This window comes from Gobius niger, assembly GCF_951799975.1.
Source record: "Gobius niger genome assembly, chromosome: 16".
Taxonomy (NCBI): Eukaryota; Metazoa; Chordata; class Actinopteri; order Gobiiformes; family Gobiidae; genus Gobius; species Gobius niger.
Genome location: NC_136867.1, coordinates 2,256,630 through 2,279,025, shown reverse-complemented (window position 1 = coordinate 2,279,025; position 22,396 = coordinate 2,256,630). Strand labels below are relative to the sequence as shown.

The 22,396-nt window shown below is 45.2% G+C and overlaps 1 protein-coding gene across 1 annotated transcript; it reads right to left on the bottom strand.

Moving 5' to 3' along the window:
• Nucleotides 1–7,428: 7,428 nt before the first annotated feature.
• On the bottom strand, nucleotides 7,429–11,873 carry id3 (inhibitor of DNA binding 3). The gene is made up of 3 exons (XM_079573165.1): nucleotides 11,456–11,873; nucleotides 10,444–10,515; nucleotides 7,429–7,694 (listed from the first exon to the last, which is right to left on the bottom strand). Exons 1-2 carry the CDS (start codon nucleotides 11,720–11,722, stop codon nucleotides 10,462–10,464), a joined length of 321 nt encoding a protein of 106 aa, XP_079429291.1. The 5' UTR covers nucleotides 11,723–11,873; the 3' UTR covers nucleotides 7,429–7,694; nucleotides 10,444–10,461.
• Between the last annotated feature and the right edge of the window lie 10,523 nt (nucleotides 11,874–22,396).

Below are 22,396 nucleotides of genomic sequence, written 5' to 3'. Positions count from 1 at the left end.
GGGAGAACATGCAAACTCCACACAGAAAGGCCCCGTCCTGGTGGGAATCGAACCCGGGACCTTCTAGCTGTGAAGCACGAGCGCTAACTACTGCTGTCTTCTTTCAAATGAGGCGTTACACTGTTGCTCTCCACTCGAGAAGCATTTAGATTTGAGTAAAGCCAACCTGGAGAAAATGTGCTCAGTTAAGGCGGGGGTAAGAGGTTAACAGACTTTATTGTAAATAAAACGTTGTTTTAATTAGTCTTGGGCACAGTGCTTTTGTGGACACGCTTGTTTTTCATTTGGACAGTTCGTTAGAACATGTTACTACACACTGAACTCAAATCTGAGAACAGTATTTGAATGTAGGAGTCTTTTGTTTCAAGGGCTGTATGGAGGGCGTTTGGATGTAGCTGTTACCCAGTTTACATTATTACCTGACAGTGTTGGGCAGTAATGGATTAACTAATGTACTACTGTAGTTACATACATTTTAAGTTGCACAGTAATGATTGCAAATACCGCCTTTGCTCTGCCCAATCCCGTCAGAACTTGGAACTAAGCAGGGTTGCAAGTTGCTTCGCTTCTGTCAGTCTACCCCAAGGCAGTTGTGGCTACAATAGTAGCTTACCACCACCAAGCAGTGAATGAATATGCAATGTTAAGTGTATTTGAGTGTCCAGGCTTTAATCACGGACATTATCATAAGTTTATCTGGTTTAAAGCATAGAACTCTTTTTCAAGTCCACACCCAACTTATTCAAACACATGAACGGGCAGCACAGCCACTCAGATATGTGGGGCAGACCTAAACAGACCACCTAAAACTTAAGTAATCATTAATGAGATTACTTTCACTATAAAGTTATCAAAGTAGAAACTCATACTTTTGCAGTTTATTTGAATTGGGACTTATGTTTCATACTACAACACTTTAGCTGAAGCCAGTTCTCAGTGTTCGTCTCTAGTTGGGCCTTTAATCAAAAATGAAACACTACATAGGCTATTTGAAACATATCATAATGATACGGTGCAACCCAGTATAAACACAGCCGACGGTCAGTGGTCTGACATGTCTGACCTGACATGTCTGACTTCCAAATGAAGTGTTCCTGACAGTTCCTGAGCTCCTCCACAGCCCTGAGAGGAACTATGCTCTCACTCAAGACCTGCTGATGCAAACATTTGTACATTAGCTTTAACAGAGCAAATTTAATGAATAGACAGAAATGTTTAAATGAACACAACAATGATATGGACCTAACCCAGCTTGTATAGCATGTTCCGGGGTGATAGGGCTTATAGAGCTGTCAGGGCCTCAGGCCCAGCTCATGTGTAAGCCTCTTTGGCCTATGTGTAGCTGCAGATTGTTGCAGATGATAATTGGATTCAGTGAGCCTCACTCTTGTCCTGTGTCTTATTGGCTCAGAGCAGATATTGAAAGAAAACAGCCCCTCCCCCACGGGGGCAGAGACCATTAGGTCTGACCATTTGTCTCTCAGCACAGTGTAGGGCTCATAAAGAAGGAGGTCAGCCCACAGCGGCTCAGGACTAACACCTCAACACATTCCCTGTATGCTTAGACAATGACAAACAAAGCTTACTTAGGAAGGGCCACTTCACATTGGCTACTTTGACTATTGATTTAACAAACTTAAATCAATAGTCAAACTTAATTATAATAATCATCATCATCATCATCATCATCATCATCATCATCATCATCATCATCATCATCATGTATAGCACTTTACAAGCCTGTGTTACCAAGTTTCTCAAAGCGCAACACTGTAGTCATTATTCCTTCACTCCACAATCAGTGGTAGTAAGCTACTATTGTAGCCACAGCTGCCCTGGGGTAGACTGATGGAAGCAAGGCTACCAGTCTGCACCACCGCCCCCTCCTTGCACAAAACCTAAAAAGGTTTAGCCTATACAGGAGCTCGTCATATAATTAGGATATCATGAAAAAGTGCATTTACTTCTGTTGTTCAACTTAAACTAATATATGATATAAACTAATTATATGTAAAGTGACATCATTTTGATGATTATGGCTTACAGTCCATTTTAAAATATTAAATATTTCTGAGATTTTTAATTTGGTGTTTTTACAAGCTGTGAGCAAAATGACAACAAAGAAAGGCTTGACATATCTTCCTTTGAATGTAATGAGTCTATATCATATATTAGTTTCACAGTTTAAGTGGAATAACAGAAGTAAATGCACTTTGTCATGATATTCTAATGATATGACGAACACCTGTAGATCTGCACGATGCTTCAGACGTAGAGTTTGACCCTCTATGACTCTATGGAGCTATATAGTACTTATGTGCTGCCATCTTGTGGTCACAAAGGAATTACCTGCCATATTCTGGTGAAGTGCTCTGAAAGAATCCAAGAAAAAAAAAAAAAACACAAGCTCGTTTGAAGAGGATGAAGTGGAGAGTTGTTACTCTAGTACCCCCCCCCCCCCCCGGTTTCAGCAGATGTGCGGTCACACATCTGCTCAAGAGCGCACAACTCACCCGGATATCAATAGACTCATTTACAAAGTACCACCAAAGACACATAAAAGGAACGACTTACAGTTTTATAATACTTTTTACACAATATTATTAAAAAGTAATCATAAAAAACTATGCAGCAGACCAAGTCATGTTGAATAATGGTGAATAAGATCTGCAGATGTGTGTAACGTCATGAAAAAAAATAAAGGACAAAGGAAAGGAAATCTTGCTCTGGCATTATTACAGTTTTCAGTTTATATTTTGCCAAAAGCTCAAAGTAATGCTACATTTTTTAAACGGTGATATGTAGTTCAAACATATTACATTTTTAAAGCTGCAACAACAAATATAGAATGTATTACAGTTTTATAGTACTTGCCCAACACTGCTCTTACATTCTGTGTAAATGAAAGTGTTACTTGTAACTGTTATTTTTCCTCTTGATTTTTTTACTTTTTAAGTGAGGTCTACGGAAGCCCAAAGACAAGCAAGGAAAGAAAAAGAAAGAAAGAAAGAAAGAAAGAAAGAAAGAAAGAAAGAAAGAAAGAAAGAAAGAAAGAAAGAAAGAAAGAAAGAAAGAAAGAAAGAAAGAAAGAAAGAAAGAAAGATTTTTTTTTTAAAGGAGAGAGAGCGAGAGAGAGAGGGGGAGGGAGGGGGAGGGAGAGAGAGATTATGATAATAAACTTGAGCAGTAACTCTGATCTGCCACTAGAGAGGGCTGTTGGATCATTAAATATCTGTGTACTCTCAGCACATCACACTGCAGGGTGATGTGCTGAGAGTACAGATTACTGACATATAAAGGGACAAATATATTTTATTTTGTCTATTTGATTTTTAAAAATATCTTAAAAATCTGGAATGTGTCTTTGAATATAGCCATTATTACTGAAAAATATCTGTACATTTTGCCATATTTTAATGGTTCAGTCCATCAAGCTACAAATAACTTCATCAACAAATCTTTATGATGAATAAAAGATTGTGAAGGTCTGCCACTTCAGGAAGTGCCCCTGTAAATCTACGGAGAAACACTAATATAGTGAAATAATGAAACAGCTTGTGGTTCCCACAGTGGAGGTTGGGAAAGGCACTGGGAATCAGAATGCTTTATTCACTGACATGGGAAATGACTTGTTTGAAGCAAAGAATGAATCCAGGCATTTGCTTCCTGGTTGCACAGTCTACATAGCGTGTAAAAAGTAAACAGATTCTCTGCATCCTTCGATGCCGATGGGACAACCGGTAAGGAGCAGTGGGTGAGCGCAGTGCAACACCCAACTCCAGATGTGGTCCCATCTCCAGATGTGGTCCCTGGGATGTGGATTGGTCAATTGATTATCAAGTGTAAATGGAAAAGAACAATACATGCTTTCCAAACAAAATGAATATTGCAAATGGATGACTGAGTTTTGCAGTGTGCAGCACTCACAGGAAACTCCCTCTGTTAGATTTCCAACCTCAAGATCAGAGTGAGCACACATCCTGTCAGTCATCAGCACCTCCACCAAGACAGGTCCACACAGAGGGGGGAGGATAGGAGAGAGACAGGAGAAAGAGGGGAGGAAAGGGGAGAGAAAGAAAACAAAGAATGGAGAATGAGAGAGAGATGGAGAGAGTGACAATGAGAGAGATGGAGAGTGATAAAGAGAGAGAGAGGGATAGGGAGAAAGAGAGAGAGGGAGAGAGAGAAGAAGAGAGAGGGGGGAGAGAGGGGGAGAGCGGGGGAAAGAGAGAGAGAAAGAGAGAAAGAGGGAGAGAGAGAGGAGAAAGAGGGGAGGGGAAAGTGAAAGAAAAAAAACAATGGAGAGAGGGAGAGAAAGAGGGAGAGAGAGCGATAAAGAGCGAGAGGGAGAGAGAAGGAGAAAGAGAGAGGGAGAAAGAGAGAGAGAAAGAGAGAGAAAGACAGGGAGAGAGAGAGGAGAAAGAGGGGCAGGGAAAGGGACAGAAAGAAAACAAAGAATGAAGAGTGAGTGTGAGAGATAGAGAGAGAGAGAAAGAAAGAGTGAGGAATAAAAGGAGAGATAGAGAAGAGAAAGAGGAGACAGGGAGAGGTGTGACTGAGTGACAGCGCACTTCCTGTCAGTCGTCTGCTCCTCCAGAATCAGGTCCACGTTGGTGACAGACACTCATGTATCTTCACACATTTGCTTCCATGACGTCAGCAGGAGAGAGGCTGACAGCTCTGCACTTCACTGACTGTTCTACATCTGAACTACATCTGCACCTTCCTCACAGAGATCCAGGGCCACAGGATTGAAGTCCCGAATTGCAACTTTTCCTGATAAGATTAGATATCCATATCATGTTCTATATTATATAACATGCCCAAGACTCACATGTGGATTGCTGAGCGACCACAGAACTGCCTTTCAGAACATGTTTGTAGAGATTTACAACAAGTATGAAGCTTTCTACATGATAAGGCCCCACTGGATCGTTTGCTTGTTTGAAAAGATGTTGCTGTGACAAAATTGTCTCTATACATTAAAATCGCAATATTCATTTCCAACTGCAGCCTAGGTCTACAGATTGAAGAACTATTCTTAAAGGAATAGGCCACCGTTTTTCCATACTGAGATATGTTCTTACCTTAGCTTTGACGAGTTCTTTAGGACCTGTCTGATCTTCACCCGTGCCTTCAGTCACGTAAACACAGTGCAGACGGCGTTAGCATTTAGCCTCTCCCTCTCCCCCTCTATAGCTCCAAAACAGGTCAAGATAGAAGCTACCAAGCTCTTCCACGTTTTCCCTATTTAAATATGGTTACGTGAAGTGTTCCACTACAAAGTATAATTACACAAAATTAAACAATGTGGATTTTCTAAGCGGATAAAAGGGGGAACTATATTGTAAGGCGTAATAATACCAGGAGTAATTTGGCATCCGCACAGTAAAGTGATGATTACTGCGCAGTAAAGTGAAGATTACTGCGCGGATTTCAAACTACTCCCAGTATTATTACGCCTTACAATATTGTCCCCCCTTTTATCCGCTTAGAAAATCCACATTGTTTAATTTTGTGTAATTATACTTTGTAGTGTAACACTTCACGTAACCATATTTAAATAGGGAAAACGTGGAAGAGCTTGGTAGCTTCTATCTTGACCTGTTTTGGAGCTATAGAGGCTAAATGCTAACGCCGTCAAAGCTAAGGTAAGAACATATCTCAGTATGTAAAAATGGTGGCCTATTCCTTTAAGACTGACTACCAAAAACTGACAAAAATAATGAATCTTCATTCGTCATTTTTGACAAAAGCAAATCATGCACTTAATACCAAATAAATGAACAAAATACTAAATAAAACGTCTTTGCTTGCGATAGATCCCAGTTGAACATATGACACCAGACACACTCCTCCAAGAACAATACGTTTTTATTATATTACAAATTAAATGCAAAATTGTGACAAGTTAAACAAACAAAACAAAAAAAGAAGTGATGGGGAACATCTCAAAGCATTAGCCGCAGCGCTCAGTGAGCATGGACGCTAACGCACCGCTTAAGAACATACACAAACGCTAACGTGGAGTTTATAAAACCCAGTGCACATGTAGTCCGTGGAAAGAAGTCGCTCCCCACGAACATCACAATCAACTCTCCACTGGAGTTGGAATGGTTGAGGAAACGCGGCCGCTCGCTTCGCGCTCGGACGGGGTCGGGAGCGGAATGACAGCGGTGGGGGGCCCAGGGGGTTTGATGCAAGTCTTGTCATGCCAGATGCAAACTTACAACGTACAACAGATGGATCGGGAATGAGCAGTCAGGTAAGAAACCATGTCTACAAATGGGTTTATCCTTTCAAAATAAAGTTACACCGCAGTACGCACGAGGCAATTCTGAGAAAGCCTGAATTTAGTCGCCAAAACCTTCTGGGAATCTCGGAGAAATAAATGTTATAGAATGAATAAAGTGAGTACCATCATGAAGAAGCCCGAGTGGTGTGGGACCAGTTCATCCCAAACTCTTCAGTACATGTGCTGAGCAAAACCCATCGGGGGATAGTCATGTACTCTCTCGTTTACATCCTTGGTTTGTTTGGGTGAATGTACAGTAGATATATGGATGCTGTTAATGCTGACAGCAGATTGTCCAGGTGATGACAATTGGATAGAATGGCGTAACCAGACGGTGTTGAGGTTGCATTCACAGAAATGAAAATACATTCTTGTCGAAGCTGACCATTTCATTGTGAAGCCCTTCTATCGTGCTCACAGACTCCTCCCTGTGAACAACTGGGAGGTTGGAAATGCGCCGGCAAAGTTAGGAATGAGTTTGGACACAACAATTTTTGAATTCCTGCACTTCCTTTTTCATTGCAAGTCCAAGGCCTTTAATACTGAGAAGCACGATTCAAGGGGAATTTGAACTTTTTTTTTTATGGTTGGGGGTTGATCTCTGGAACTACTAAACCTGTTCACATAAAATAATAACTGACAAGTTCAGAGTGTTTTCTGTCTGCCAAACCAAAATGAGCTTGTTTTTCCCCTGCGTTTTCATTCTAAACCGAGCCTTCAATGTTCAGGACCGAGTGACAAAGCAAACAACACATTTCACACCCTCGGCTCTGACACGTTTTAAAATGATGACGGTTCCCTTCCGAATTAAAATGATGTGAAACACTTCTTTGTCTAGATGGGTTACAAATACAGTGATAAGTATAAAATGAACACTGTTGCCATAAAATGTACAAATTCAGACCAAAGTCATCATGTGTGTGTCTTGTTCCTCTTCGACTGCACCTGTGTGTTCTTAAGAGCTGCTGGAACAAGTGAAGTTCTCCATCGTCACAACGAGAAAGTCTGATCTATATTTCGAATGGGGGAAAAGTCCTCAAAACGGCATCCACAACAGGGGAAAGGTCTCATGACTGAAACCCATTTGTACGCTCCTGCACGCTGTATGAAATAGTGGATATCACGTTCTTTAAAAAAAAAGTCATGGGCACAAAGAAGGAAGGAGCATCCCGGCGCTGCGTGTGCTTTGGTGTTGTCTCATTGTCCAGAAGCAAAATGAAGTCTGTTCGGATCACGGTGAGGGAGGAGTCCACGAGGCCCTTCCTTCCTCATTTCCTCACATCCTGTCCTTGGTCATCTCCTTGTTGGAAAAGCGTAGTCCTCCCTCCGCCCTCTCTCCCGGGCGACGCTGTTGTGTCTTCCGGCCTGGATTGAAGTGGAGGCGCGTTCTCCTCCACACCTACAGGGGGCGCAAGAGATAATACTTTTACTCGTGGAATTTATGTACAATTTCAATTCACATGGATGCAAACAGTCCTAATAGTGGCAGTAAAGGAGAGAGATTTTGCCCATTTAAATCCTTGTAGTAAAGGATTTCAAGGTGGTCGACTGGAGCTGCACAGACGACTGGGAGCTAACACGGGCGACTGGCAGCTAACACAGACAACTGGGAGCTAACACAGACGACTGGGAGCTAACACAGACGACTGGGAGCTAACACAGACGACTGGGAGCTAACACAGGTGACTGGAAGCTAACACAGACGACTGGGAGCTAACACAGACAACTGGAAACTGACACAGACGACTGGAAACTGACACAGACGACTGGAAGCTAACACAGACGACTGGGAGCTGCACAGACGACTGGGAGCTAACACGGGCGACTGGGAGCTAACACAGACGACTGGAAGCTAACACAGATGACTGGGAGCTAACACAGACGACTGGGAAATGCACAGACGACTGGGAGCTAACACAGGTGACTGGAAGCTAACACAGACGACTGGGAGCTAACACAGACGACTGGGAGCTGCACAGATGACTGGCAGCTAACACAGACGACTGGGAGCTAACACAGGTGACTGGAAGCTAACACAGACGACTGGGAGCTAACATTGATGACTGGGAGCTAACATAGAGGACTGGGAGCTAACACAGACGACTGGCAGCTAACACAGACGACTGGGAGCTAACACAGACGACTGGCAGCTAACACAGACGACTGGGAGCTAACACAGACGACTGGGAGCTAACACAGACGACTGGGAGCTAACACAGGTGACTGGAAGCTAACACAGACGACTGGGAGCTAACACAGACAACTGGAAACTGACACAGACGACTGGAAGCTAACACAGACGACTGGGAGCTGCACAGACGACTGGGAGCTAACACGGGCGACTGGGAGCTAACACAGACGACTGGAAGCTAACACAGATGACTGGGAGCTAACACAGACGACTGGGAAATGCACAGACGACTGGGAGCTAACACAGGTGACTGGAAGCTAACACAGACGACTGGGAGCTAACACAGATGACTGGGAGCTGCACAGATGACTGGCAGCTAACACAGACGACTGGGAGCTAACACAGGTGACTGGAAGCTAACACAGACGACTGGCAGCTAACACAGACGACTGGGAGCTAACATTGATGACTGGGAGCTAACATAGAGGACTGGGAGCTAACACAGACGACTGGCAGCTAACACAGACGACTGGGAGCTAACACAGACGACTGGCAGCTAACACAGACGACTGGGAGCTAACACAGATGACTGGGAGCTAACACAGACAACTGGCAGCTAACACAGACGACTGGGAGCTAACACAGACGACTGGGAGCTAACACAGACGACTGGGAGCTAACACAGACGACTGGGAGCTAACACAGGTGACTGGAAGCTAACACAGATGACTGGGAGCTAACACAGGTGACTGGGAGCTAACACAGACGACTGGGAGCTAGCACAGACGATTGGGAGCTAACACAGGCGACTGAGAGCTAACACAGATGACTGGGAGCTAACACAGACGACTGAGAGCTAACACAGACGACTGGGAGCTAACATAGACGACTGAGAGCTAACACAGACGACTGAGAGCTAACACAGACGACTGGGAGCTAACACAGACGACTGAGAGCTAACACAGACGACTGGGAGCTAACACAGACGACTGAGAGCTAACACAGACGACTGGGAGCTAACACAGACGACTGAGAGCTAACACAGGCGACTGAGAGCTAACACAGACGACTGAGAGCTAACACAGACGACTGAGAGCTAACACAGACGACTGAGAGCTAACATATATGACTGAGACCTAACACAGACATTTGAAAGCAGAACCTAGCCATGAATTCGTAACAAAATAGTTAGACAACGGAGCGAGCGAGCAGGAGGAGTGGGTGAACAGTGAAGTGAGATGTGACTGCCCTGCCTGCCCCTCTCCTCCTCTCCTCCTCTCTCCCCCCCTCCCTCTCCACGGCCCCCACAGCAGCAGCAGACAGACTGGCGCCAGCCATGGAACTTTGATTAACCTCAGGGAGATAGCGCTGAATCCAGCACACATCCACACACATGGCCCGTCCAATGAGGAGAGAGGCCGCACAGAGGACAGGGCAGCCTTCACACACACACATATCATGCAAAACCCACTTTTGGGAGCGTTTGACCTTGTTACAGCGTGTCAAATGCAGACCTATAGTTTTGGGCTTTGAGCAGTCCTGTTTACAGCGCTTGTTTCTTCTTCTGCTGCTAAAAGCTTTATGATGGACATTTCCTAAATGGTGTTGCGTAATAGATGGACTCAAACTGTGGCATGCCGTCGTATGAAAACAGAGGCTTGTATGTGAGAGAAGTCCTACTCCCCCAACCCAGTCTCACATGAAACTGTGACATAGTGACAGCGGTCCACACACCAAAACGTCAACTATTTCATACTTTGAGCTTTTTGTCTCATATTTCGCTTTCATCCATGGCAGACGTTTAGGCCTATATTTTGAAAAATGTTTTATATTGTAGCTAATTTAGTGAGTATTTATATTTCACGTGCTTCAATTTATGAATTAGATCGATGATTTGTGTCTCGTGCACAGATGATGGTCACAGTGTCAAGCATTCAATTAAATCATAAGAAAGTATCAATGACAAGGCTTTGTACAGGCCACAGTAATGCGTGGTATGTGTATTGTTGGTACATACCGTGATGTGGAGCTGCTTCTAATGGCACAGCTGCTCATCTTCTGTGGGGAAGGTGTGTGTGAGCTCAGCCGTCTGAGGAGGGGGCAAAAACATCAAGTCAATATGCATACAAAACACATACATGTTGACTTTCACTCAAGGTAACAAGCCTGGCTGAGTGAAGGCGAAGCCAGTGATGCCTAATGTATTTGGAGTGTGGAATGAAACAGACGCTTAAAACACTACCAGACCCAGAATAAGCACAAGCTCTTAACCACATCATGAGTTCAATCAATGACAACAATGTTCACTGACACAGGTCTAGCGCTGGTCTAACGCACCAATGTGAAAACCTAAGTCAGATGGGTTTGGTTTCTGGTTTCCAGTCGGCTCGGTTTAGTCAAAGATGCCTCTGTGTGAAACAGCAGCAGCAGCAGCAGCAGCACAAACGGCACTTAGTCATACGTAATGACCAACAAGGAAAAACCCAGCAAGCCACGGCATAAATCTGGCTACGAATCGATTAGTGACTTTACCACGCCACAATCAAGCGCACGTGACTGGAGATACATCGTCAATAAGGCTGCTCAAACAACTGCTGTAAGACATTAGCATCGTCATGTGGGTGTTTTTAAGACATAGAGTCTTATTCAACTACAAAAATGCTGCTGCAAATAGGCTTCAAACGCTAACTGTGCGTGTGGCTCTGATAGCTAAAACCAGAACTCGATTAGAGGCGTGAGTAAGAAAGAAGAACTCAAAGCGGAGCGCAGTACGCACTTGGAGAATGCTGAAAACGGAGGTATGCGCAGGTACGCTCTTCCGGACCACGGCTTCCATTCAGCGGTGCACATGAAAACTGAAACATTTTACAGGCCTGTGATTCCTTTTCCTTTCTAAGCGTGACTCTAAGTACTTTCTGTCTTGCTCTGTGAGCACCTGGCACGACCCCGTGCGCGAACGGCTTCACAATCAAACTTGATCGGCCTGAAAATGTGCGCACACACGAGACATCACCACGCAGCATTAGTACCTTGAGCGCCAACACCCTGTCCCCGGCCTCCAGCGCGATCTGCAGGTCGAAGATGTAGTCTATGACGTGCTGGAGGATCTCCATCTGGCTCACGGACTTGTTCTGCGGGATACTGGGCACCAGCGCTTTCAGTCGGGAGTAGCAGTCGTTCATGTCGCAGAGCGCGCCTCCGGGCTCGCTCCTGCTGATGGCCAGGCTGTGCTCGGACACGCAGCACACGGCCTTGTAGCAGCTCCTCACGGCGCGCACGGGGCTTATGGCTTTCATGGCTCACGGGGGCAGACGGGACGTGGGGTGGATGTCGCTGGGTCCGGGCGGTAGTGCTGTCACGGCCGGGTACAGTAGGGCTTTATACGCGGCGCGTCGCGCATACGCCCACTCCTCGCGCACCGAGCCGCGGTTGGCCCAGACAGCAGCGCGTCGGCCACGCTCATTGGCCACGGAGGGAATGAGGAACAGTCGGGGAGGGAGGATGCCTGGAGGGGCTGTCAGCGCCGTGCACTTCACTCTCCGATATTAGACATATGCAGGGCGGAGTCACTGCGGGTTCACGACAGCAGATTTACCGCAGCAGATCCAGGACATGAAGCAAAGAAATACAATGTTTCAGGACAGTGGTTCCTTTTAGTGGATATTTAGCCGGGACCGGATTATTGATTGCGTGCAAATGTGCAAATATCATCTGGTTGATGTAAAGTAAGTAATAATAACAATAATATTAGATATATATAAATAATGTGATATATATTTCTCATTTTGGGGGGAAAGTCCCTCCTACTGGATCTCAGCAACTAATCAGAGCCTATAGTATCCTCCCGCAGTGACCAATGAGACAAGCTTTTCCTGTGAACCAGCCTGTCGGGTCCAATCAGGCGGAGGGGGAGGAGCTTGTTCCTGCTCTCCTCATTTTTCTAACTAAGAAGGGCTTTCTCTGTTTACTTTCAAATCTCTCTCTATCTCTCCTCACGTTGCAAACTTACAGACTTCATACACTTTGTGGCATGAACTCTTACGTTTTCACAGCAGACCTGAGCAGACTATAGCACTAATCATGTTTGTTTGTATACTTTATTGTCCCCGTAGTGAAATTTGTCCTCTGCATTTAACCCATCCATAGATGCCACTGGGGCAACTTGTAAGGAGCAGTGGTCGACGGCCGTGCCGCGCCCGGGGACCCATCTCCATGTTGTAGAGGCTGATGGTCAGAATCACCTGGCTGGAGGATTAACCTATTGCACATGTTTTTAGTGGTAGGGGAAACCGGAGTACACGGGGAGAACATGCAAACTCCACACAGAAAGGCCCCGTCCTGGTGGGAATGGAACCCGGGACCTTCTAGCTGTGAAGCAGAGGCGCTAACCGCTGCGCTACCGTGTCGCCCTGTCGAAAACAGGAAGAGTTGATCAGGTAAAACAAACTGATGAATGAGCAGCAGGCTATGGCACAGAAGCTAGAACAAACTAAAAGCCAGAACTTTCCACTGCCTTCATTTTAATTAGGATTTCACTTGTGATTTCAAATGCTGTATTTGTTCTGGTTTAAACGAGGCTCTGTCTCATTTAGTCCATTTTAGATTGACTGATTGTCAGACCCTTATTAGCCGGCTGCTCCTGGTTTTATACAACAACAACGACAACGACAACGACAACGACAACAACAACGACAACGACAACGACAACAACAACAACAACGACAACGACAACGACAACGACAATGACAACAACAACGACAACGACAACGACAACAACAACAACAACAACAACAACAACAACAATTAAAGCACATTTAAAATGACATTACAAGCTAAAGTAATGCACAACATCTGTGAAATAATAAACCATTTTGTAAATGAAACGGTTTCTTAAATCTTTAATGATCAGTGACATGCTTGTGGAGGCTCTTAGTCGTGCAGGTGTTTTCCACTTTCCGTGATCATGATGAGACGTGAGACGGTCGTGAGCGTGCGGCCGCTCCGGTCTGCAGGATCATGATCCTGGTCAGGGCTGTGTATTTCTAATAGATGGAGAAAGTGCTCGAGCATCGGCACGGAACCACCCGCGTAATGAACATTCCAACAACAACAATGTGATAAAAGCATCCACCAGGGAGGATCTGTCCCCCGTGGAACATGATTCCAATCTTAATCAATGCCAGAGATGAAGGACACAATATGAAGAGGGGGTGGCTGCTTTATTGTGGCGCTGTTTGTCAAGAGCTCATCTTAAGACTAAACCCGCTCCTTGGAACATTCTTTAACATGAACAAACTTCCCTAACAGATATTAGAGCACACTGAGACATTGTCACTGTCTGAAATGCATGATCCAGAGTCTCTGTTTGGTCACGCAGGGCATAGGTGTCGTTGCCAAAGGCGCACGGGGAAGGTAATTGCATATGCGTAAAGTGTGCGCATGTTCTCGTGGGAAAACCGGAGCGCACACGATTCCTATCAAGACAAACAAACAGCGATAATAAAGTTAGTGATGTAGATATGTGGGGAAAGGGTCAGCGCCTTCTATAGCCGCCGTGTTTTCTCTAGATAAGACGTGAGTGATCAGCCTGTCTGTGCGTAAAGGCATTTAATCTAATTACAGGAGCGCGCGCGGGAGGAGCACCGGCGCGCATTCAACAGGCCAGCGAAGGGGAGAGTGGGATAGAGAGCTGTGAAGCAAAAACAGGGGCATGGTGAAAAAGACTGTCTCTCAGCTCCGTCAAAAGTTCTCCGGCTCCTCGCTCTTATTTTGGCCGTTTCTCACAATCGTGTTTGCGGAGGAATGCGGGCCCGGGCCAGCTGCGTGTCCTATCCCGGCCAGCTGTGTTGATCTAAGGCGCCAGTCCCAGACATGCTGGCGCCAGCCCCCGACGTCATCCGCTCACCGCGCACTCTCTGGCACAAGGCCCGCCCCGGAGCGCGCGCAGCGGATTGGTCAGAGGAGCTGTCAGTCCACCCCTCCGCTCTGTGTGCAGCTGCGCGGAGAGGGGAGGACAGGCAGGACGGTCACACTGACAAATCATCTTCAGGCAATCACTTTCCACGCAGTCACATGTGCAGCCACTTAGACTCACAGAGGACTGATGTTACTGTGATGTCGGGTCACTTCGCACAATATGTGAGTGTCCACCTCAAATAGTAGTGAAGGTGGGACATGGAGGGACAGACGGGGAAAGATCAGCATTGGGGCGTTCCCTTTGCCATTTCGACCCAAAGTCACACATACAGATGAACAGAATAAGTCACACAATATTCTAATCTGGAAAGTTAGGACACAATATTGTACATTTTATGCAGAATTAAGTTTATTCTGGTTATTGCCTTAAATTCAACATATTATATGCATTCAATATTAGATTAAAATTGGGCAAAAATAATTGTGTTAACCGGACAAAACAAAACTGAAAATGACATCAAAACATGCAGCTGAATGTGATTACTTTTTGTAGTTTTGATGAATTCATGTCAGATATTAAGGAATTTACTTGAAACAACTGTAAAGCTTTTTCAGGTTTATTTAAGGAATTCTTGTGGTGGTATGTGGAGTAACTATCTCAGTGAGGTATGCCGGAGCTGTTCCACGGACACACTGGTCTGTGAGGAGGCAGATTTTGTAGGTGATTCTGTTATGGATGGGCAGCCAATGAAGGGACCGGAGGACGGGGGTGATGTGGTCATGTTTGCGCCTCCTCGTCAGGATCCTGGCTGCACAGTTCTGGATGTGCTGGAGATTCAGCAGGCTCTTACCAGGGATCCCGACGAGGAGGGCACTGCAGTAATCCAGCCTGGAGGAGACAAAGGCATGTACCAATTTCTCAGCCTCTGATTGTGAGAGGGAGGGGCGGAGTTTGGCAATGTTTCGTAGGTGATGGAAGGACACTTTGCAGAGGTGGCGGATATGGTTCTCATATGAAAGCTGAGGATCAAATCTGACCCCTAGGTTTGTAACGGAGGAGGAAAGGGGAATGTTATGGTCCGAGACATGAATATTGGATATGGTGGATGACTGGATTTGGTGCCGGGTGCCGATCAGGATGGCTTCAGTTTTGCTGCTATTCAACTGGAGGAAGTTGTTAGTCATCCTTGCCTTTATCTCCTCCAGGCAGGCGTGGAGTGCAGACGGTGGGACTAAGGAGGATGTACAGTCAATTTTGGGTTTTTGATGACCTGGCCTAGGGGGAGCATGTAGATTGTAAAAAGGACCGGCCCAAGGACCGATCCTTAAGGGAACCCACAGGTGACTGTGTGGGGCAACGATCTAGTCTCTCCCAGGGCAACATACTCCTCTCTTCCTGCGAGGTATGAGCGGAACCAGTCAAGGGTAGTATCAGTGAGGCCAACAACCGACTGGAGCGGATGGAGTAGGATGTGATGGTCCACGGTGTCAAAAGCGGCCGACAGATCCAGGAGGACCAGGAGGGATGGTGAGCCCTGATCTGCAGCCATCAGCAAGTCATTTGTTACTAATAGGTTATGCCTTCAGGGAGGAGACTGTGGAATCTATGGGTCAGTTCCAGTCGACAGAGGAACAGTTTCATACTCAGGGCCATTGGGAAGCTCAACTCCCTGCCCTCCGTCTCACCCCTCTTCCCGCTCCCCCCACTCCACAATCAAGGATGAGAGAAACATAATTTCAAACCATTCACATGGTTTGATAAATAAAACATCTTGAATCTTGAATCTATCAACCTCAAGAGCTCTTGATTACTCTGGTTACAAGTCTACTTCACACATGTTGACCTGTATGTATGTGCGTCTATAGACTGGCCGTGGTTCTCGTTCTGACGGCTTTCTCTGGGAGGCCAACAACAAATGGCTCAGAATAAAAACAATACAATAAAAAAAACTTCCAAGCCTTTAACCTGCACAGAGACTCCACCTGTGCATTTGAGACAAGGTGCTCAAAGAACAGAGCACTGAGCAGGTGTGGGTCGAGTGGGAGAGAAAGTGCACAGAGCTGAGGAGCATAATGACAAGTCTCGACAACAACAAACGTGTCTGTGTAACACTTTGAGGAGGTCTGTGTCACTGTGTTGTGGGCAGCGGGTCAGATGACTTTTACACAATCCTACTTCTGATTACTCCGTTTACACGCAATAAGGTTAATGTGAACTTTATGGTCCCCGTAGGGAAATTGCATTTGACCCATCCTTTGTTGCTGCTGGAGCGACCCGTAAGGAGCAGTGGGCGACCTCAGTGCAGCGCCCACATCTGGACCTATCCAGATGTGGAGACAGGCTGATGGTTAGAATCAGATGGCCATCGAGACACAGGGAGAGAAACATGCAAACGGCACAAAGGAAGGCCCACACCGTGTGCAACCTTCTGGCTGAGAGGCAAGAGCACAGATCTAATCTAGTTCACTCACGGATTCCTTTATTTCAACAGTAATCTGATTACTGATCACTTCAAAAAAGATCAGTAAGTGTGTTAAGGTCTGCCCATCTCCGCTTGTGTTTGTGCTGCTCTCCCAAGTGTTGAATTCCATGGTCTTTTTTTATGCTGCACTTGTTTTTGTTTAATCCTTTATATTAATTTGAGTCATGTCACAAACTATTTTAAACAAAAGGTGAGTAACTAGAAAATAAACAAGTGTATTAAAGAAAGAGTTGACCTACTGCTTCACTTAGGATTAATGTAAACCCTCAGAAGAACCCTCAGAGGAACTATCAGAGGAGCCCTCAGAGGAGCCCACAGAGGAACCCTCAGAAGAATCCACAGAGGAACCCTCAGAAGAACCCACAGAGGAACCCTCAGAGGAACTATCAGAGGAGCCCTCAGAGGAGCCCACAGAGGAACCCTTAGAGGAACCCTCAGAGGAACCCACAGAGGAACTCTCAGAGGAACCCTCACAGGAAACCTCAGAGGAACCCTCAAACCAAGGTTCATTTTTCTGGGGATCCTTGTCATACAGGAGAGAAACATGTAGTAAGTCTATGCAGACCGTCCTTAGTTTGTCCAGCTTCACTGTCATTATATTCATTTGATGTGGTCACATGAAGGTCTCAGAAGATGGACAGCAGAGGGTGAATGTATCATTGAATTATTGAACTTTCTTTTTAGGATTTGCACTGGGGCGACCCTCCCTCCCAAAGAGTTATGGAGCCCTGCACTGAAAACTAAAGTGAAGTTTCAAACACAGAGCACTTTCAGAGGACCACTCACTGACTGGAATACTGAAAGATCTCTCCGGTTCATACACACCACGGTTCAAAGGTCATCGGGGCGACATGACCATGATGTCACTTTTGGCTGAAGCAAATGCACAATGACAACCCGTGCTTTCATTGACAGTCAGTAGTTACACTTTTGAACTGTGGTGTTGGAACAAGCTTTGACATTTACTGTAACACTCACATTCAAAGAATCATCTCAAATATTTTACTGGGTCGCCCCAAACATTTCCTGGATCCTTCAACCCAAATACTGGAGAGATGGGAAATCCCCTGCGTTGTCTTAAACAGGGAATCAACCCAAAAGCAGCGGAGCAGGTCAGGAATACATCCAAAAGTGGAACATGCTTGACTGTGAACAAGCAGAGGCAGCAGATAGATCATGGAGGATATTTTGTGACCGGGCAGGAGTCAGATTTGGTCAGTGAGTGGGCTGACCGGGGGAAGGCCAGGCTGAGAACGGCAGCTTTCAGAGTCAGACGTATATGCTGCAGTGTCCTTGCATTTTGACAAACAAAGGAATACCACAGAGAACAGTCCCACACTCGCTCATTACAGCGTCACAAATGCTCAGCATCGCGGGCATGCTTCAGATGACTTATTACTGGAAACCACATTCACATCCTTTCGGTTTTACTGCCTATGGGCAAATGATATTCAATCACACAATATCTATGTCACATGAAGACACATTTTATCACAATATCCATAACTGATCAGTGAAGTTCAATATGACCCTTGTTTTTTCATATTTTGCTAAAAACAAATGGCCTCTTTTACTTTTGTTTGTTTAAAGCCACACCTCGTAACATTTCACCCTCTTAATAGAATAAAATAAAAGCATTTAGTATGACGACAGATATTTCTATCGTTGAGAAAAAATAAAAATGACCAGAGTGCACAGTGTTTGCTGTAAGTGGCTCAGCTCTCCTCAGACCTGGCTGTAACTTCACTGGAAGCGGGACGTCTCCAGCTTGTCTCCATGGAGATGTGACTAAAAGCAGTAATATGACATTTAAATAGGTCCTCCTCTAGACCCACTCTTTGATTACCCACCGCAGAAATAGACTTTTCTGATTATTAAGAGCATGCCTGGAGCTAATGTGGATTCTAATGAAAAAATCCAGTCAGAAGAGAGGGAGAGAGAGAGGGTGAAGAGAGGGAACGAAAGAGGGAACGAGAGAGTGAAAGAGAGGAGGATGAGAGAGAGATAGAGAGAGGGGTTAGAGAAAAAGAGTGTGGAGAGAGAGGAGAGAGAGGGAGGAAAAGACAGAGAGGTGTGAAGAGTGTGCAGTGTGATAAGTGGTGGTCAGATGACACAATGGCCTCTCTCTTGAGTGGATGAGAAATTCTGAGGCAGGAGTCACTCTCGCTCTCATCCCCCCTTTGCTCCTCTCTCTCTCTTGCTCTCTCTTTCTCATTCCTCCCTTTGCTCCTCTCATCCCCCCTTTATTCCTGCCTCTCTTCCCTCCTTTTGCTCCTCTCTCTCTCTCTCTCTCTCTCTCTCTCTCTCTCTCTCTCTCTCTCTCTCTCTCTCTCTCTCTCTCTCTCTCTCTCTCTCTCTTCCCTCCCTTTGCTTCTCTCTCTCTGTCTTCCCCAAACCAAAACTCTGGACTGGTTCTTCTTGTGAATGTTATTCATTTTTACTGCACTGAACTTAATTGAATTAACTTTATCCCTAATGGACATCACTTTGGGAGACCCGGTGGTAAAACAAAGTGGGAAACGTAATTAGGGAGTATTCAGCAAATCAAATGAGCTTATCTGTTATCAGCGTCCCGGTGTCAGACACGGGGACAGGTCTGTTGACTCTGGCCATGGGACAGTCTCATTAAGGAAGTGTTGACGCCCAAACAACAGCTTTACAGACACCTCCATCAATATGAATGTTTACTCTCTTTGACCACTCTGCCCCCTCCTCTGCCTGGTCAACACCATATTTTTAGTGTAGCGAATGCACAAAGTCTGGGCAGATTTCATTTTGCATGATTTGCAAACACTAAGTGAAACTGAGTGGAAAGACACCGGGAAGGTTTGGAGCAAAACAGTGAATTAAAATGAAAACTGCAGTTTTTGTGTTTTTGATGAAAGCATGTGGTAGTTATCACGTCATGGTGACGTGTAAACAGGCAGCAACCTCCCTCTCTCTCGGTACAGCTGCATTTTTTGCCTTTTTCTGCGAACTGCATTTGTGGTTTCTGTTCCACATTGTTTTAATGAATACTTTTGTACGTCTTTGCTGTGTTTTTGTAACCTGGCTAACACCATGCTGCTGTGTGCGCTCGAATTATTTCGAACTGCACAACAGCCTGGGGACCATGGCCCAAATTTTCCGGTGGATTTGGGAACCAATCACAGAGCGAGGAAGGACGGCAAGACGATGACGCGCTATTTGATATACGGAAGCTTGTAGTTTATTTACGGATAAAAAAAAAAAAGTTTATTTACGGATCCAACATGACAGCAGCAGACACGATGGTATTTTTCGATCAAGCTTTAGACCTTGTTCTAAATAATTTAGCTCAAAAGTTTACAGCGGGTCATACGTCATCTCATACGATGATACGATTGGCCATGGCTTCGTGCAGACGCATGAGACTTTTTTTTTTTTTTTTTCGTATCGCCCAATAAACGAGTATGGACGATCGTAAACCACACCTCTCCTACGAGAAAATGAATTGGTGTGACCAGACTAAATATCACTTGTGATTTTAGTCTGGTGTAAGCCAGGCTAGTGTTTTTGTGGAGGATCGTTGGATTTTTTTTTTTACTGCAATGAGTCCATAATGGTCCTGAAGAAAGCAGCTTTTTAAAAGTAGACTTATCAGCTAAACCCATTTGAGACCTACACATTTCCTCTTCTTAGACATCGAAGAGGGTGGCTCTTTGTAGGGGCTCTTTGTGCCTCCAGCGCCACAAGAGGAGCTACAGGAAACAAAAAAGGGACAAATGGCTTTTGATACCTGCGTTTTGCTGGACCCTCTATAAAATTTCAGCGGTGAGAGAATGAAACACATTTATGTTGCACCTACAGCGTGGGAGGGCATCCTGCTGCCTGCGCTCCTCCGGTGAGCAGCAAACACTGCGGACAGAGGTGGAATTAGACACACTCAAGTAGCCGATGTCCAATTCTGAATCAAGGATGATAACATTTCGGCACAGCCTTCATCAGATCATTCTTTTTTCATCTTTGAGAGATGAAAAAAGAATGACATCGGCCACTTGAGTGTGCGATGCTGTTTTTTTGATTTATGAAGATTTCCCTCAGCATCTGCACCTCTGTAGTACTCCTGGTGTGTGTTGCTTCTATTTTTTCAAAATATTCAGTTTGACCATAAAATCTGTAAATTAGGTTCCCTGGTGTATCAGCTGCAAGGTTCATAGCGGCTTATAGTCCGGAATTACAGTACGTATAATTTAGTCACACAATTCATCACAACATTACTCAAGAATGATATAAGCATACCTTTCACCTGAGTTTATTGGTTTATTTGACAGGGACAATGAGCACAGACCTTTTGTACCGGTGTTCTTCCTCTGAGACATAGAACAACAGTAGGGTGTAAATCTTGGACTGGGAGTAAATATGTGCCGGGTGATTTCATGTAAACCAGCTGAGTGTGGGGGTCAGATCAGTGAACGACCAGAGACAGTGGCCTCAGTGATGTCCAGTCTTTGAACCTCCTCCACACTGTTGACCTGCGACCCCTGACCCCCACACTGCTGCGCTCACTGACGTCACACTCACACACGAGCCATTGTACTGTATGTTTATGCATTATGAAACATTCATACGCGGATCACAATAACGCGTCTGTCGCCCTGCCATGGAGGAGGCCGCCGTCCTGACAGAGCGGCTCACACAAAGGAAATACAGTTAAAGGCCCTGTACCTGATTTTTATTTTTGTTTTGTGACATCTGAATGACAAAAGTCCTGTCTGCTTAGTACGAGTCATATACCACTGTTTACGACAAGTCTTCTCAAAGGCCACTTTTAAAGGTTTTCTCTCACATATGATTGATTGTTCTAAACATCGGCCGCAGATTTGTGTAAAATGACTACTCACAGAACTTTTCTAACCTTTTCTAACTCATTTACTGGAATAATACTGAACATTTCCCCCTTTTTAACCACAAATGGAGCTTTACAAATTGTAAATGAATCGGTTGTGGTCTGCAGTAGTTTGGTCTCATTTTGCGTGGATGATTCAGAGACTTTGATGATTGGAGTGAAGTGGCTGTTCCTCGCACATGAGTTTGCGTTGGTGTTAGCCCCTTCTGCAGTTTGGACAGATAAACTCTGTGGAGTTGTGTTGTCAGTGGAGCTGGATATCGACAGCGGACTTCATGTTGCATTTCCGCATGTTAAATGCATGGAGCACGCAAAGATCAGCTAAATCAGTGGAAGACTTACTCGCTCAGGGGTAAATGTGGCACTGCTCAACACTTGGTCCAAAGTGTTCGGAGCAGATGGACGTGTCCTTTTTGACATTTCCATGAGAGAAAGTCGGCTGAACACAAGCACGAGCCCACTGCTTATGCCTCTATGTTACGCCTTGGGTTCACCAATGGAATGAAGCTCTTTTCATGTTATCAGAGTGTCTCGAACCATGGCTACAGTGCTTTGTCACATTATTCTGTGGTTCGGACGGCTATTCAGCTAAAATGAACACAGAAATGCTCATTTATTGTAGCAAGTACAGTGGAAATCAATGGAGTGGCACAGAGTTTGTCCAAACACAGAAGAGTATGATATGCACACATGTGCGGTCAGTC